At 45.1% G+C, this 16,749-nt stretch overlaps 1 protein-coding gene across 1 annotated transcript in view; it reads left to right on the top strand.

Moving 5' to 3' along the window:
- Nucleotides 1–16,246, top strand: part of LOC130121935 (E3 ubiquitin-protein ligase UHRF2-like) — an 86,045-nt gene extending 69,799 nt beyond the window's left edge. The window contains exons 6-16 of the mRNA XM_056290917.1: nucleotides 282–468; nucleotides 6,488–6,611; nucleotides 7,889–7,996; nucleotides 9,588–9,692; nucleotides 10,207–10,313; nucleotides 11,171–11,333; nucleotides 12,689–12,826; nucleotides 13,546–13,777; nucleotides 13,980–14,128; nucleotides 15,644–15,742; nucleotides 15,839–16,246. Coding sequence (XP_056146892.1) covers nucleotides 282–468; nucleotides 6,488–6,611; nucleotides 7,889–7,996; nucleotides 9,588–9,692; nucleotides 10,207–10,313; nucleotides 11,171–11,333; nucleotides 12,689–12,826; nucleotides 13,546–13,777; nucleotides 13,980–14,128; nucleotides 15,644–15,742; nucleotides 15,839–15,985 — 1,559 coding nt within the window. The 3' untranslated portion in view covers nucleotides 15,986–16,246. The remainder of the gene's footprint in view (nucleotides 1–281; nucleotides 469–6,487; nucleotides 6,612–7,888; nucleotides 7,997–9,587; nucleotides 9,693–10,206; nucleotides 10,314–11,170; nucleotides 11,334–12,688; nucleotides 12,827–13,545; nucleotides 13,778–13,979; nucleotides 14,129–15,643; nucleotides 15,743–15,838) is intronic.
- Nucleotides 16,247–16,749: the final 503 nt, after the last annotated feature.

The raw sequence follows: 16,749 nt of genomic DNA, 5'->3' as shown, positions 1-16,749 counted from the left end.
TGTAAGTGGATATTTGTGTGACCTGAAGTGGGTCGGGCATACAATAGTGCAGTGAGTAAGAAAGAACTTAATGCAGTTTGTAACCTGGGTTCTTCTGCCCTCCTTGTATCAACCCCATGTTCTCCCTCTGTTCATGCTGGGTGCCATTGTATACTAGGATTTGATTCTGCTTTTGTGTGTGTGTGTGTGTGTGTGTGTGTGTGTGTGTGTGTGTGTGTGTGTGTGTGTGTGTGTGTGTGTGTGTGTGTGTGTGTGTGTGCTTTTTGTCTGCTCTTTTTCAGGGAAGAGTGGGCCGGAGTGTAAGCACTGCAAGGCGGACCCGGATGCTGAGTGCCGCTTCTGCTCATGCTGTGTGTGTGGTGGCAAGCAGGACGCCCACATGCAGTTACTGTGTGATGAGTGTAACATGGCCTTCCACATCTACTGTCTCAACCCACCCCTCGCCACCATCCCTGATGATGAGGACTGGTGAGAGACCATACTTGGGCAGTAAATGACAAGAAGCCGTATTTAACAGTGAGCTATTAGGCTTGTTAGGCAGGGCTGGGGGCAACAAGTTCTAAAATTACATCCTAACCCTTGAACTTTTTTTTTTCTTCCATGTCTTTTTATTTTTTTTTGCAATGTAATACTTTTGCACAATGCTGTTGTACTTTCAAAAACTAACAAAACTGATCCCTATATATACAGTAATAAATAATTAATTTAGCATAGGTATCAGTGGCATATTGAAATTAAGAGTAATGAACTCGGGGCATCCGCGTAGTGTAGTGGTCTAGTCCGTTGCCTAACAACACGGGGCTCGCCGATTGGAATCCCCGTGTTACCTCCGGTTTGGTCGGGCGTCCCTACAGACACAATTGGCCATGTCTACGGGTGGGAAGCCAGATGTGTCCTGGTCGCTGCACTAGCGCCTCCTCTTATCGATCGGGGCGCCTGTTCAGGGGGGAGTGGGAACTGGGGGGAATAGCATGATCCTCCCACGTGCTACATTCCCCTGGCGAAACTCTTCACTGTCAGGTGAAAAGAAGCAGCTGGCGACTCCACATGTATCAGAGGAGGCATGTGGTAGTCTGCAGCCCTCCCAAATATAATTGGGAGAAAAGGGGGGGAAATTAAAAAAAAAAGAAAAGAAAAAAAGAGTAATGAAATCATAGCAGTGTGTTTTTTTGTTGTTGTTTTTTTGGTATTTTTGATCATGGTCATGATTTTGAACATGGCTCAGCTAACTTGGACTGAGAATTAGAACTGTTAACTGTGAGTACAGATACAGGCACGTACTTGCTTCTTCACAGCTAGTTGGGCAACTGCTAGGCGACAGTGACTCGGGAGGTGAAGCAGGTTGCCTGGTAACTGGAGGGTTGCTGGCTCAATCCTTGGCTCTTTCTTGCAAAAATGTCGAGGTGTCCTTGAGCAAGGCACCTAACCGCTCCCAATGAGCTAGTTGGTGCCTTGCAAGGCAGACAGCACTGTATGAATGTGGGTGAATATGAGGCATTCATTGATTTTAAAACGTTTGTAAATGTATTGAGTGGCTGTTGTAGCTGGAAAAGCCCTATATATGGATGCAGTCCATTTACCGTTTAGTTACTTGCCACATTTCAAAAAGAGGATTGTAGAGAGAATGCAAGTATTAACACACATACAGTGCATCCGGAAAGTATTCACACCCCTTCACTTTCCCCACATTTTGTTATGTTGCACCCTTATTCCAAAATTTATTAAATTCCTTTTTTTTTCTAATCAATCTTCACACAATACCCCATAATGACAAAGTGAAAAAGGTTTTGTAGAATTTTTTGCAAATTTATTAAAAATAAAAAGCTGAAATATTGCATGTACATAAGTATTCACACCCTTTGCTATAATACTCAAAATTGAGCTCAGGTTCATCCTGTTTCCACTGATCATCCTTGAGATGTTTCTACACTTGATTGGAGTCCACCTCTAGTAAATTCAATTGATTGGACATGATTTGGAAAGGCACACACCTGTCTATATAAGGTCCCACTGTTGACAGTGCATGTCAGAGCAGAAACCAAGCCATGAAGTCAAAGGAATTGTCTGTTGACCTCCGAGACAGGATTGTATCAGATCTGGGATTTTCTGGCACAGATCTGGGGAAGGGTACAAAAAAAATTCTACAGTTTTGAAGGCCTCGAAGAGCACAGTGGTCTCCATCATTCGTAAATGGAAGAAGTTTGGATCCACCAGGACTCTTCCTAGAGCTGGCCGCCCAGCCAAACTGAGCAATCGGGGGAGAAGGGCCTTGGTCAGGGAGGTGACCAAGAACCCGATGGTCACTCTGACAGAGCTCCAGCGTTCCTCTGTGGACCTTCCAGAAGGACAACCATCTCTGCAGCACTCCACTAATCAGGCCTTTATGGTAGAGTGGCCAGACGGAAGCCTCTGCTCAGTAAAAGGCACATGACAGCCCACTTGGAGTTTGCCAGAAAGCACGTAAAGGACTCTCAGACCATGAGAAACAAGATGCTCTGGTCTGATGAAACCAAGATTGAACTCTTTGGCCTGAATGCCAAACGTCACATCTGGAGGAAACCAAGCACCTCTCATCACCTTGCTAATACCGTCCCTACAGTGAAGCATGGTGGTGGCAGCATCATGCTGTGGGGATGTTTTTCAGCGGCAGGAACTGGGAGACTAGTCAGGATCGAGGGAAAGATGAATGGAGCAAATTACAGAGAGATCCTTGATGAAAACCTGCTCCAGAGCACTCAGGACCTCAGACTGGGACGAAGGTTTACCTTTCAACATGACAACAACCCTAAGCACACAGCCAAGACAACGAAGGAGTGGCTTCGGGACAAGGCTGTGAATGTCCTTGAGTGGCTCAGCCAGAGACCAGACTTGAACCCCATTGAACATCTCTGGAAAGACCTGAAAATAGCTGTGCAGTGACGCTCCCCATCTAACCTTACAGCGCTTGAGAGGATCTGCAGAGAAGAATGGGAGAGATACCCCAAATATAGATGTGCCAAGCTTGTAGCTTCATACCAAGGAAGACGTGAGGCTGTAATCGCTGCCAAGGGTCCCTCAACCAAGTACTGAGTAAAGGGTGTGAATACTTATGTACATGCAATATTTCAGTTATTTATTTTTAATAAATTTGCAAAAATGTCTACAAAACCTTTTTCGCTTTGTCATTATTGGGTATTGTATGTAGATTGATGAGGAAAAAAAAGGAATTTAATCCATTTTGGAATAAGGCTGTAACATAACAAAATGTGGGGAAAGTGAAGGGGTGTGAATACTTTCCGGATGCACTGTACATGCACATTCTGTTCATACAGCACATATCTTCTGCGTAACACTTAATGGTAGTGAGTTTTGGTGGCTATGCTTTTCCCCACCCACCCCACAGATGGGATATTGATTTTGATCTTGGTTGTTGGTGTGTTCATTTGTGTGTTAGAAATATTATTGAAATACTATTGGCCCAAGTTAATGAAAATGACAAATAGCATGTGACCATTCAAGACGGTTATAATTCCATTTTGGACAAAAATTGGGTCATGGCCAAGGTCAACCATTTGTTTTCACCATTACTTGGTCAAACATTGTCCAGTTTACTTCAAACTAGTGCCAACATGTTCCTCATACTATTTCCAAGACATAGTTCTATCCTTTGCTCTAGTAAAAAATATGTTATATTGAAGACTGATTGTTTGAAGTTTATGGGGTCAATGTCATCACTCAACGTGTTCAAGTTTAATTCCAATATGATTTAAACATGGCTCCTGATAACCACTTACTATAATTGACAGGAAGTTCCACGTGGTCTTTCATTTGGAACCATGATCTTTGGCTTTTTTATTTAAATGTAGGAAGCTCCACGGGGTCTTTAATTTGCCAACATGACATTTGACCTTAAGTGACCTTGAAAGATCAAACTCAAAGATTTTAGACTATATGATTATACTGTAGGATTTTAGAAGCTTGTGACTTATAAAAAGCTGCAGATAGCCATGTAAATGGTATTTTTATCAGATAAAACGAATAACTTGGGCCACAATTGTACACCATGGCCTGTGGTCAAGGGCACTTTGAGTGACCTTCAAAGGTCAAACTCCAGATCGTAGCATTTCAGAAGGTTTTACTTCAAAACAGGTAGCTATTGACACTTAGTTTTTGTTATTGACAGATATGAAATTATATGTGGTATTTCTTTTATGACCATTGCCTTTAACCAAGCTCAGAATGTTTAGATTACAGTAGATATCTAAATGATATCAGAGAACATTGAATCAGCTCATCTGGACACAACATTTATTAGGAGAAACGTTTCATCACTCATCTAAGTATCCTCTTCAGTCTCAACTGACTGCAGGTACCCCCACCCTTATAAACAATACAGTGGCATAACGACCGAAAACAACGATCAGTTTCATGTGCAAATAGACATGAACATTAATTAGTTACCATGGCCATGTGTACTATTCACAGAGGATTGGGGAATGGTCTCAACCACAACATTGTAAGATGGCGACAGATGTACTCTTAGGACCCCCTCGGCTCAGGGATGGTCGTTCCCTCTTCACATAGATGGCCTCTTTGACTCCCCGTTCAAACCAGCGTTCCTCCCTATCAAGGATGTGCACATCTTCATCCTTGAAAGAGTGGCCACTGGCCTGTAGATGGTGTAGACTGTGGAGTCCTGGCCTGATATGTTAGCTCTCCTGTGTTGTGCCATCCTCTTGGCGAGCGTCTGTTTGGTTTCCCCGATGTACAAGTCACAGCAATCCTCCTGGCACTTAAACAGCATACACTATATTGCTCTGTTTGTGCTCGGGGACCCGATCCTTGGGGTGGACCAATTTTCCTGTGCAGTGTTTTTTGGGGTTTGAAAGCAACTGAGACGTGGTGTTTGGAAAACACGCTTCTCAACTTTTCCGACACTCCCGCCACATACGAAATCACCACCGGTTTGTGCTTAGACAGCTGTTGTCCTTCTCCTCTCTTTGACTGGCTGGTGCACTGTTTGGGTGTCTTCCTGGCTTTGGCAAATGCCCAGTTAGAATAACCGCACAACCAGGGCCTGTTTAATGTGGGATTTCTCCCCTTCCCCGCTTCTGTGTCAGTGGGGACGTTGTCAGCTCGGCGTCCTGATGACGCCTAGTTTGTGCTCCAGTGGATGATCAGAGTCAAATCTTAAGTACTGATCAGTATTTGTTGGTTTACAGTAAACTTCAACAATCACCAATTGCAATTTCACAGAAGAGGAAGGCTGACTTGTCATTTTTCACATCCTCCCTGGTGAACTTAATGTGGTCCTCCACAGAGTTCATGTGGTCGGTTTACCTGCTGACTGCTCTAGTTAATGCTCACAGCAATTTGCATATGCAACTGATCATCCCCCCCCTTCTTTCCAATTGTATCCAGCCAATTACCTTACTCTTCCGAGCCGTCCCGATCACTACCCCACCCCCTCTGCTGATCCAGGAGGGCTGCAGACTACCACATGCCTCCTCCGATACATGTGGAGTCGCCAGCTGCTTCTTTTCACCAGACAGTAAGGAGTTTCGCAAGGGGGACATAGTGCGTGGGAGGATCACACTATTCCCCCCAGTTCCCCCTCCCCCCAAACAGGCGCCCCGACCGACCAGAGGAGGCGCTAGTGCAGCGACCAGGACACATACCCACATTCAGCTGCCCACCCACAGACATAGCCTCCTCCTCCTCTTCCTTCTTCTTCTTCTCACTGCTCCCATGAGGGGTCGCCACAGCAGATCATCTGTTTCCATCCCTTCCTGTCCTCTGCATCTTCCTCTGTCATGCCAACCACCTGCATGTCTTCCCTCACCATAAACCTCCTCTTTGGCCTTCCTCTTCTCCTCTTCCCTGGCAGCTCCATATTCCGCGTCTTTCTCCCAATATACCCAGCATATCTCTTCCACACATGTCCAAACCATCTCAATATTGCCTCTCTTGCTTTGTCTCAAAACGTCCAACCTGAGCTGTCCCTCTAATATACTCGTTCCTAATCCTGTCCTTCTTCATCACTCCCAATGAAAATCTTATCATCTTCAGCTCTGCCACCTCCAGCTCCGCCTCCTGTCTTTTTGTTAGTGCCACCATCTCCAAACCATACAACAGTCCATTACTACAACTCATGTAGGGAATATCAAGGTGTCGTCATGTTGGCTTCACAGATTTTGCATCATCAACCCAGAGTTTATTGTAAATCAGTGATTAAGTGTCATCAATGATTCTGTCCAGAATTCCTTAACAATTTCAGTGGGAAGGTTTTGTTGTGCTGGAACCACTTGTAATCTGAAAACACTATTTTCCTTTCATCCGCTGCTTTGTTGCACCTATCACACACACACACACACACACACACACACACCTCTTATCTGCGTACACACACACCGACACACACACACACACACACACACACACACACACACACACACACACACACACACCTCTTATCTGAGCAGGAAATAAGCGCCTTGTGTTTTTTCAGGTACTGTCCAACCTGTAAGAATGATACCAGTGAAGTGATCAAGGCAGGAGAGAAGCTCAAAGCCAGCAAGAAGAAGGCCAAGATGCCCTCAGCAACAACTGAGAGTCAAAGGGACTGGGGAAAGGTGAGACACGAGAACACCCAAAGGTACAGCCAGCCAGCACATCACCCAGACTTTCTGTTTTTGACATCGAGAGTTATGTATGTGGGTGTCCTGGTGGCTTGAACTACTCACAACAGTGTTGGGTTGAACAGAACTTATGAACCTTGTTGCATGTCATCCCGTCTCTTTTCACCCGAGCTCCTCTGTCACGACACGACAGTCTTACATTTTAAAAGCAAAGGCTACCAAAATAAAAGCCTTTTTGTCACACTCAGCTGCCTCTTGCCTTAAAGACTAGAAAGTGTGCACACTATCAATAATTTTAAGTGTTTGACCAAATCAGCACTGATTAATGTCTGCTTACCTATAGACTGATGAAATGAAATTACTTTTCTTTTCTTTTTTGATTTTTCCCCTTTTTCTCCCCAGTTGTACCCAGACACCCAGATTACTTTGATTCTTAAGCGTTTGGAAAAAAATAAAATTTGCAAATCATAAGGACCTCCTCATGTAATTGACAGCTAATCTCCTGTATGCAGTCATTAAAAGACTGCACACACAGGTCACGTTTTTGTTTTGTCTTTTTTTATTGTCTGAATGTACGGACAATTGCATTTAGCCATTTGCATGGCAAAACATTGAGAATATTACTACCTTCAAACTGCCAAAGTACCTAACAGAGGGACTAGGATAAAAACGAACCGATGTGTATTCACATCTATAAACTTCTTAAATTGTTTCTTCAACGAATGAGTGATTTTTTTTCACATTGTGTCTCATTTGTTTGTTTATTTTAACGTGCTCGCTCTAATACTAAACTCTATGGCGCAATGTGGACAATGCCATTAAGCATGACTTAGCCATTTTCCTGGAACTGGTAATGGAAAATAACTTCTCTCTTACCAGAATGCTCTCTGTTTCAGTAAACTAATTGAAAACAGCCTAGCCTGGGTGTTTGGGCGCACGAAAACGCTATGAGTCACACAACCTCAATTATTTGAGGTTTACATTATCACAGCTTCATGACTGCTGAATGAACCGATTTTGCTTGTTAATATTTGTCCTATTAATGTCCTCGTTTATTTCCCTCCTATCTCAAAATGTATTTTTCACCACAACCGCGAAGCAAATTTGTCCTTACAAAAGAAACACTCTTCTGCAATGACATGTAGAGATGTACCGTGAAGGATTTTGTGTGTGTAAAGGATAACTTGACCCTCAAGATGCTTATACAATATGAAGCTACAACTCTTAAGTGTGTGAAATCAGTGTTCTCTTAACACTTGATGTCACTTCAGGGCATGGCCTGTGTGGGGCGCACTAAGGAATGCACAATTGTCCCCTCCAACCACTATGGCCCTATACCCGGCGTTCCTGTTGGAACCACCTGGAAATTTCGGGTTCAGGTGAGCTGTGTAACCTTGATCTCACAAATATCTGCAATTTATCACAAAAGGTGTGAACAGTTATTCCATTGACCGAAGGTTGATCAGAACACCTCTAGGCTAATCACCCATCTGATTAACATATAGTAAAATCTCCTAGCTTGCCAACTCTCCCCTTTGTTGTCATAGCCATCACTTTCTCACCAACTGTTAGCATAATAATGTAATGTCATTGTTGGCCATGCTATTGTTTTGCATTACTGGCATTTGGCACGGTGGCGCAGTGGGTAGCACAGTCGCCTCACAGCAAGAAGGTCATCATCTCGAGCCCCAGGGTAGTCCAACCTTGGGGGTCATCCCAGGTCGTCCTCTGTGTGGAGTTCGCATGTTCTCCCTGTGTCTGCGTGGGTTTCCTCCGGGTGCTCCGGTTTCCTCCCACAGTCCAAAGACATGTAGGTCAGGTGAATCGGCTGTACTAAATTGTCCCTAGGTGTGAATGTGTGTTTTTGTCGGCACTGTGGTGGACTGGCGGCCTGTCCAGGGTGTCTCCCTGCGTGCCACCCAATGACTGCTGGGATAGACTCCAGCATCCCCTTGACCCTGAAAGCAGGATAAGCGGTTTGGATAATAGATGGATATATCCTGCTCTTAGAGTCGCGGGGATGCTGGAGCCTATCCCAGCCGTCACTATGCAGCAGGCAGGGAGACACCCTAGACAGGCCACCAGGCCATCACAGGGCCGACACACACACACACACACACACACACACATATTCACACCTAGGGACAGTTTAGTACCTACATGTCTTTGGACTGTGGGAGGAAACCGGAGCACTTGGAAGACACCCACGCAGACACGGGCAGAACCTGCAAACTCCACACAGAGGACGACCCGGAGGTGTAGTGGTTTATTCCATTGCCTACCAACACGGGGATCGGCAGTTCGAATCCCCAGGTTACGCCCAGCCTGGTCGGGCGTCCCTACAGACACAATTGGCCATGTCTGCGGGTGAGAAGCCGGATGTGGGTATGTGTCCTGGTCGCTGCACTAGCGCCTCCTCTGGTCAGTCAGGGTGCCTGTTTGGGGGGGAGGGGGGACTGGGGGGGAATAGCTTGATCCTCCCATGAGCTACGTCCCCCTGACGAAACGCCTCACTGTCAGGTGAAAAGAAGTGGCTGGTGACTCCACATGTATTGGAGGAGCCGCGGCAGTCTGTAGCCCTCCCCGGATCGGTAGAGTGGGTGGAGCAGCGACGGCTCAGAAGAGTGGGGTAGTTGGCTAAATACAGCTGGGGAGAAAAAGGGGGAACCCCCCCAAAAAAAGAGGATGACCTGGGACGACCCTCAAACCTCGAACCCAGGACCTTTAACCATTGCGCCACCGTGCCACCCTATATATATATATATATATATATATATATATATATATATATATATATATATATATATATATAGTATATATGGATGGATGGGTAGATCCTGGATGGATGGATGGATGGATGGATGGATGGATGGATGGATGGATGGATGGATGGATGGATAGATAGATAGATAACCATTAATGCCTTTTATCTGCTGTTCTGCTCGTCTCTTTATCTTTGCATTCCTCCAGGTGAGCGAGGCAGGGGTACACAGGCCACATGTGGGTGGTATCCATGGGCGTAGTAATGACGGCTCCTATTCGCTGGTGTTGGCTGGAGGCTTTGAGGATGAAGTGGTGGGTTGTCGATGATGTTTTGCTGGAACTTCTCTTTAATTAGACAAATTGTTTTTTAAGTGAATGTCATAATAGTCCCCTATCACTTTTAGTTATTCAAATGTGTGGTATTGAGTCCTCTGAGACTACAAGTGCAAGTCGTATTTCTGAATTAAGGGGATTGTCTGGTGTTTTTCATATGATAAAAATGTTCAGTTCAAATGGCTAAAATCTTTAAAAAATTTAGCCCTTGACTTTATTCTAATTTCCCATAATGGCTTTCACTGAGAATTAGTTTGTGAAGATGTACAGTGAAGCTTTAGAGAGATGTACAGTGAAGCTTTAGAGAGAACATTAAAGTTGGAAGTAAAAGTATTTACTTTTATTTTAGCTAATAGATTTGAGAGTTGAATCATTGGTTATTGGCTGTGTGTATAAAAAATACCTTGCTGGATGGGCATTTGGTGTCATAGTTGAAGTTTCTGCAAGTCTCCCAGTCACTGATCACTGTGGTGTCTGTGGGCGCCCCCTGTAGGACAGGGGAGATGAATTTACCTATACAGGAAGTGGAGGTCGTGACCTTTCAGGAAACAAACGGATTGGAGAGCACTCTTTTGATCAGACTCTTACCCATATGAACAGGTACCACAAGAAGTTTTATTTTGTTTCATTTGAATCCAGAGCTCTGTCTATATAACTGAGTCTGTTCTCAGGAGAAGAATGTATAATGTAAGTTAGACCAGAAATGGGCAAGTCCACCCTGCTGCCTTCACACTGATGCTTGACATTACTGTTGACCTAAAGGTCTCAGCACAGGTTGAATCATCCCTTAGACTGCTGAAGAATAGGTCACATTCAGGACTTGTATTGTATAATAGTAAATACTATCAACTTTAATGCATCATTAAAATCATAAAAATGTTAAAAAAAATTATGTTAAAATGTAGGCGGCACGGTGGCGCAGTGGTTAGCACGGTCGCCTCACAGCAAGAAGGTCCTGGATTCGAGCCCCAGGGTAGTCCAACCTTGGGGGTCATCCAAGGTCGTCCTCTGTGTGGAGTTTGCATGTTCTCCCCGTGTCTGCGTGGGTTTCCTCCGGGTGCTCCGGGTTCCTCCCACAGTCCAAAGACATGTAGGTCAGGTGAATCGGCCGTACTAAATTGTCCCTAAGTTTGAATGTGTCGGCCCTGTGATGGCCTGGCGGCCTGTCCAGGGTGTCTCCCTGCCTGCAGCCCAATGACTGCTGGGATAGGCTCCAGCATCCCACGACCCTGAGAGCAGGATAAGCAGTTTGGATACTGGATGGAATGTTAAAATGTACAAAATACTAACAGTTTTTATGCCTCAAAACGGATGCCTATGGTTTACCCAGAATTTTGTACAGGTTGGGATGAAATTGTCGAACTTGGCTTAAGATCTTTTTTGTGTTCAACACACTATAACATAATAGATATTCCTGTGTTCATTCTGAATCTCTTGCCCTATTATGTCATCTGAAGAGCACTTGCCCTGAACTGCGATGCACCCCTGAATGACAAAGATGGGGCAGAGTCCAGAAACTGGCGGGCAGGGAAGCCAGTCAGAGTGGTGCGCAGCTCCAAGGGCCGACGCATCAGCAAATATGCTCCTGAGGAGGGAAATCGCTATGACGGTATATACAAGGTACAGAGAGAGGCACATAATCACCTTAATTTTAGGTTATAGACATTTGTATTTATTCCTACAAATGACACATGTAAAGTACATACCAGAGATGTTCATGTGAAAATGCTCCAGTGTGGATTATATATTATGACAGATCTCCCAGCGAAGTGGGATGATGACCATATCTCAATCCTTTTTCTCCACTGATTCTAAACTACTGGCCAGAGTCTATATTCGTCAATAGAAAATATATATATTTGGGGCATATTTAAAATGCAACTTGATTGATTGATATGGGTGGCATGGCAGTCTATTCTGTTTCCTGCCAACACGGAGATCGCCAGTTCGAATCCCCGCGTTACCTCCGGCTTGGTCGGGCGTTCCTACAGACACAATTGGCCGTGTCTGTGGGTGGGAAGCGGGATGTGGTTATGTGTCCTGGTCGCTGCACTAGCGCCTCCTCTGGTCGGTCAGGGCGCCTGTTCGGGGGGGAGGGGGAATAGCGTGATCCTCCCACGTGCTACGTCCCCCTGGTGAAACTCCTCACTGTCAGGTAAAAAGAAGCGGCTGGCGACTCCACATGTATCGGAGGAGGCATGTGGTAGTCTGCAGCCCTCCCCGGATCAGCAGAGGGGGTGGAGCAGTGACCGGGACAGCTCGAACGAGTGGGGTAATTGGCCAGATACAATTGGGGACAACTCTTGGGGGAGGGGGGTATATTTATTGATCCTTGGTATTCATTGACATTTCAAGCTACAATCCTGAAGATTTAAATGCAAATAAATGTCCCTTTTCACATTTTATATCAGAGGTGGCTTTAAGACAGCAGACCACAAATGCCCAAATCCTTGGACTTGCTTATTTGAATGGTTACTGAAAAAAATTATACAGTGCATAGCATTTTACCTCTTCATCGTCATGGCCATGTGCAGAGGAATAAGAAAGGTCGCACCTTGTTTGAAGGAGTAAAGTTGTGACTAACAAGCAGACACGGTTGACCACGCCTGATGCAGTATAAATAGCTAAAACTCGGGTTCAAATGTGTGTGTGTGTGGGGGGGGTGTATTTTGTTTGTTTTTTGTTGCTGATGTTTATGAATCTAGAACCAAAATAACAGAATGAAAGAGGGCATTGTTAGGCAGAAAGCATCCTTCGGCCCATGGAGATTTTTATCGAGAAGATTCGAATACATTCTCAAAAAGAGGGAATGTTGTGAAACTCAGTACACCTACACACGGGGGGACTTCATCTGATAAAAAAATATACATGAAACAAGGTATTCCTTGTCAATGTCGTGTAAATGTTACATGAATGGTTTGTATTTTGAACGGCTAGTTGAATCAGATTTGTTTTTAATATTTTGCTTTGCCTAGGTGGTTAAGTACTGGCCAGAGATTGGAAAATGTGGTTTTCTGGTGTGGCGGTACTTGTTGAGGCGAGATGATTTAGAGCCGGCTCCATGGACTCCTGAGGGACTGGAAAGAATCAAGAAACTGGGCTTATCCGTGCAGGTGATAGTGTCTATAATTGATTGCAAACACTGTTGCATTAAAATTTTGTTAATATTTGCATAAAAATCTCATCAAGAAAATTGAATGACTCTCCATGCATTTTATCCCATATGTCAAGTGGCCTTGTTGTGTGTCTTCCCTTTTGTACCAATTTGATACAGGCACACAGGTGCCTGCAGCTTGAAAACAAGCATTGAGATCCTCGAGCTTTCATTTGCACACCCGCTGCTGCTTTTTTGATTCTGAGCACATCGTCATTTTACATCCTTTTTCCACGCCTTTGATTAGTTTTCATGCATGTTAAAGTCAACGCAGCGACAAAATATTTCTCTTTTGCTGAATTAGTTCATGGCACGGTGGTGAGCCTCACAGCAAGAAGGTCCTGGGTTTGAACCTTGGGGTTGTCCAACCTTGGGGGGTCATCCCAGGTCGTCCTCTGTGTGGAGTTTGCATGTTCTCCCCATGTCTGCATGGGTTTCCTCTGACATGTAGGTCAGGTGAATCAGCCGTACTAAATTGTCCCTAGGTGTGAATGTGTGTGTGTGTGTGGGCCCTGTGATGGCCTGGCGGCCTGTCCAGGGTGTCTCCCCACCTGCCGCCCAATGACTGCTGGGACAGGCTCCAGCATCCCTGCGACCCTGAGAGCAGGATAAGCGGTTTGGTTAATGGATGGATGGATGGTTCATGTAGTGCTGATCTTCTGCTGCCTGTCTTCTCAGTACCCACCAGGCTACCTGGAGGCCATGGCAAATAAGACAAAGAAAGAGGCCAGCATCAAAAGTGGAGGGTCCACTCGGGGTAAGCGCCATGCTGGGAGGGGCAGGCCGCGACTACACCCCAAGGCTAAGGAGGAAGACGAGGACGATGACGAAGAAGAGGAACAACTAATGGCTACTGAAGATGAGGAGGAGCCACAGAGTAATGGAGGGCAGAAGATACCGAGGGAGAGCGGTGGGTACTTCTGCAGTGGAAGCTCAAAACCAACTCACTCATCTTCTTTTTTTCTTTAGTGGCAGCCTTACATAGATGTTACATATGTGTGTGTGGTGTGTGTGTGTGTGTGTGTGTGTGTGTGTGTGTGTGTGTGTGTGTGTGTGTGTGTGTGTGTGTGTGTGTGTGTGTGTGTGTGTGTGTGTGTGTGTGTCCTCACCAGAGCTGTCACCAACTGAGGAGCCCCCTTCTAAGCGGCTGAAGGTGGAGGAGGCCTTCCAGCTGTCTGAGCAGCAAAAGCAGTTGATTCAAGAGGATGTAGCCAACAAAAAGCTCTGGGATGAGGCCACTGGACATCTTGGGGAGGGCCCGGTCAGTATTTCATTGTCCCCTAACACAGTCTTTGTAAGGAATCCAAAGCACATAAACCGTTTTGAATTTACATCTGAACACATAGGGGCATGTGGGTGGCGTGACGGTCTATTCCGTTGCCTACCATCACGGAGATCGCTGGTTCGAATCCCCGTGTTACCTCCGGCTTGGTCGGGCATACCTACAGACACAATTGGCTGTGTCTGCGGGTGGAAAGCTGGATGTGGGTGTGTGTCCTGGTCGCTGCACTAGCGCCTCCTCTGGTCTGTCGGGCGCCTGTTTGGGGGGGGACTGGGGGGAATAGCGTGATCCTCCCATGCACTACGTCCCCCTGGTGAAACACCTCACTGTCAGGTGAAAAGAAGCGGCTGGTGACTCCACATGTATCGGAGGAGGCATGTGGTAGTCTGCAGCCCTCCCCGGATCAGCAGAGGGGGTGGAGCAGTGACCGGGACGGCTCGGAAGAGTGGGGTAATTGGACAGATACAGTTGGGGAGAAAAAGGGAAAAAGTCCAAAAGAAAACCAAAACATCTGAATACATCTATACGTCTAAACTGTTTTGTCCCATTGGTAACTGTTGGTACTAGTATTAGTACATACTATTATACTATATTATATTATACTATTATAATATATTATAATAATAATAATAATATAATAATGCTTTCATGTGTGATTAATGTTATGTTGCATGTTTTTGGTGTGTTGATTTTAAGTTTATTCTAATTTATGTAAAGCGTCTGAGTACAATGAAAAGCGCTATATAAATAAAATGCATTATTATTATTAGTAGTAGTGGTAGTAGTAATAGTACAATATGAAATGTGTTGCATCTGCACCAGATTTGCATTCTAATCTCTATCTTGGACGGGTTTGTTAGCTGCACTCTTAGCCAAAAAAAAAAATCTCTCCTTGGCTGGGCTGTGCCAGTTATTACTGCAGTAGGACCAGAACCATTTTGGAGGGCTTGAAAATTGTTAGCAGTTAAAATGTCTGAAAGGTGTCGTGTGTAACTTCTACCTAATCGCTGACTCTTTTCATTCACGGGTGTAAATAACACAACAAATCTAAACAAAGATAAGCAAATTCAAACAGAAAAGTGAAGGATGCATATACATATATAGCACACTTATTGATATTTGCCATAACTGAACACCTACAGTAAATATTAATTTGCAGCAATGGCTGCTGGGTTTGCTAAGGGTTGTGAGTGCGAGCGAAGACCTTGGAGGGGGGCGAGCCGTCAAGGACATTCAAACAACAACAAAAACTACTCGGCCGGCATAATCCCTGTCTGTAATGAATGTAGAATTGGAGGGAGCGGGGTGACCTTGAGTTTTAACTTTATTTCTGTCACCTCCATTCAGCAGCCCTCGCCGATGTTTACTGGTTACGTAACGCTTCAGGAAGACCATTGTTATAAACTGTACTTATTGTAAGGCTATAAATTTGCTGTCCCGCTGTGTGTTGTGTGTGTGTGTGTCCATGCCTGTATGTGTGTTTTCATATTTTAGAACTTTTTGCGCAAGGTGGAGCAGATCTTCATGTGTGTGTGCTGCCAGGAGCTAGCCTACCAGCCCGTCACCACCACCTGCTCGCACAACGTTTGCAAGGTAGCCAGCGAGTTTTGGGTGGCTACGTCGGGGAATCCACCAGCATAACCCGGTCTTTGTCGTCCTTTTTTTTGTAACCGTCTTCTTCTCTTCCAGACCTGTCTCCAGCGCTCGTTCCGTGCAGAGGTATACACCTGTCCTGCCTGCCGTCATGACCTCGGAAAGGACTACGTCATGACCCTTAACAAGACGCTTCAGATGCTGCTCGATCAGTTTTTCCCTGGCTACAGCAAGGGCCGATGAGGTCGCAAACATGTTTATTAGTAGAAGACATATACATACTCACAACTGCATCCATTCTGTGCACCCTCCTGTACCCTTGAGTACCCTTGAGCTCCACTTTAAAATGCGTCACATACACACACACACATCTACCTACAGACAAATGTACAATGTGTATACTTTCATTTATGTATGCAATCATTCATACACATCAACAAACTTAGCAGGGAACTGACCTCACCTGTTGAACTTGGACTAGCTCCATTAACATCACCAGCCTGAATTTCAAACTCTGGTGACCCTCTTGACCCCCCCCCCAACCCACCCCACCACTTCTGCCAAAGCCCTCTGGTTGTATGTCTTTATGCATGCTCATTAATACAGGTAAGAAAAATCCCAGCAAGTTGAATCAGTTCATCTGGATTATTGAGAGAGAAACGTTTCATCACTCATCTAAGTGACCTCTTCAGTCTCAACTGACTGCAGGTACCCCCACCCTTATAAACAATACAGTGGCATAATGACCGAAAACAACGATCAGTTTCATGTGCAAATAGACATGAACATTAATTAGTTACAATGGCCATGTGTACTATTCACAGAGGATTTGGGAATGGTCTCAACCACAGCATTGTAAGATGGCGACAGATGTACTCTTAGGACCCCCTTGGCTCAGGGATGGTCGTTCCCTCTTCACATAGATGGCCTCTTTGACTGCCCGTTCAAACCAGCGTTCCTCCCTATCAAGGATGTGCACATCCTCATCCTTGAAAGAGACTGATCGT

Source organism: Lampris incognitus, chromosome 12 (genome assembly GCF_029633865.1).
Source record: "Lampris incognitus isolate fLamInc1 chromosome 12, fLamInc1.hap2, whole genome shotgun sequence".
NCBI lineage: Eukaryota > Metazoa > Chordata > Actinopteri > Lampriformes > Lampridae > Lampris > Lampris incognitus.
The sequence above is the reverse complement of the archived record's forward strand: the minus strand, read 5'-3'. Positions and strand labels throughout refer to the sequence as shown.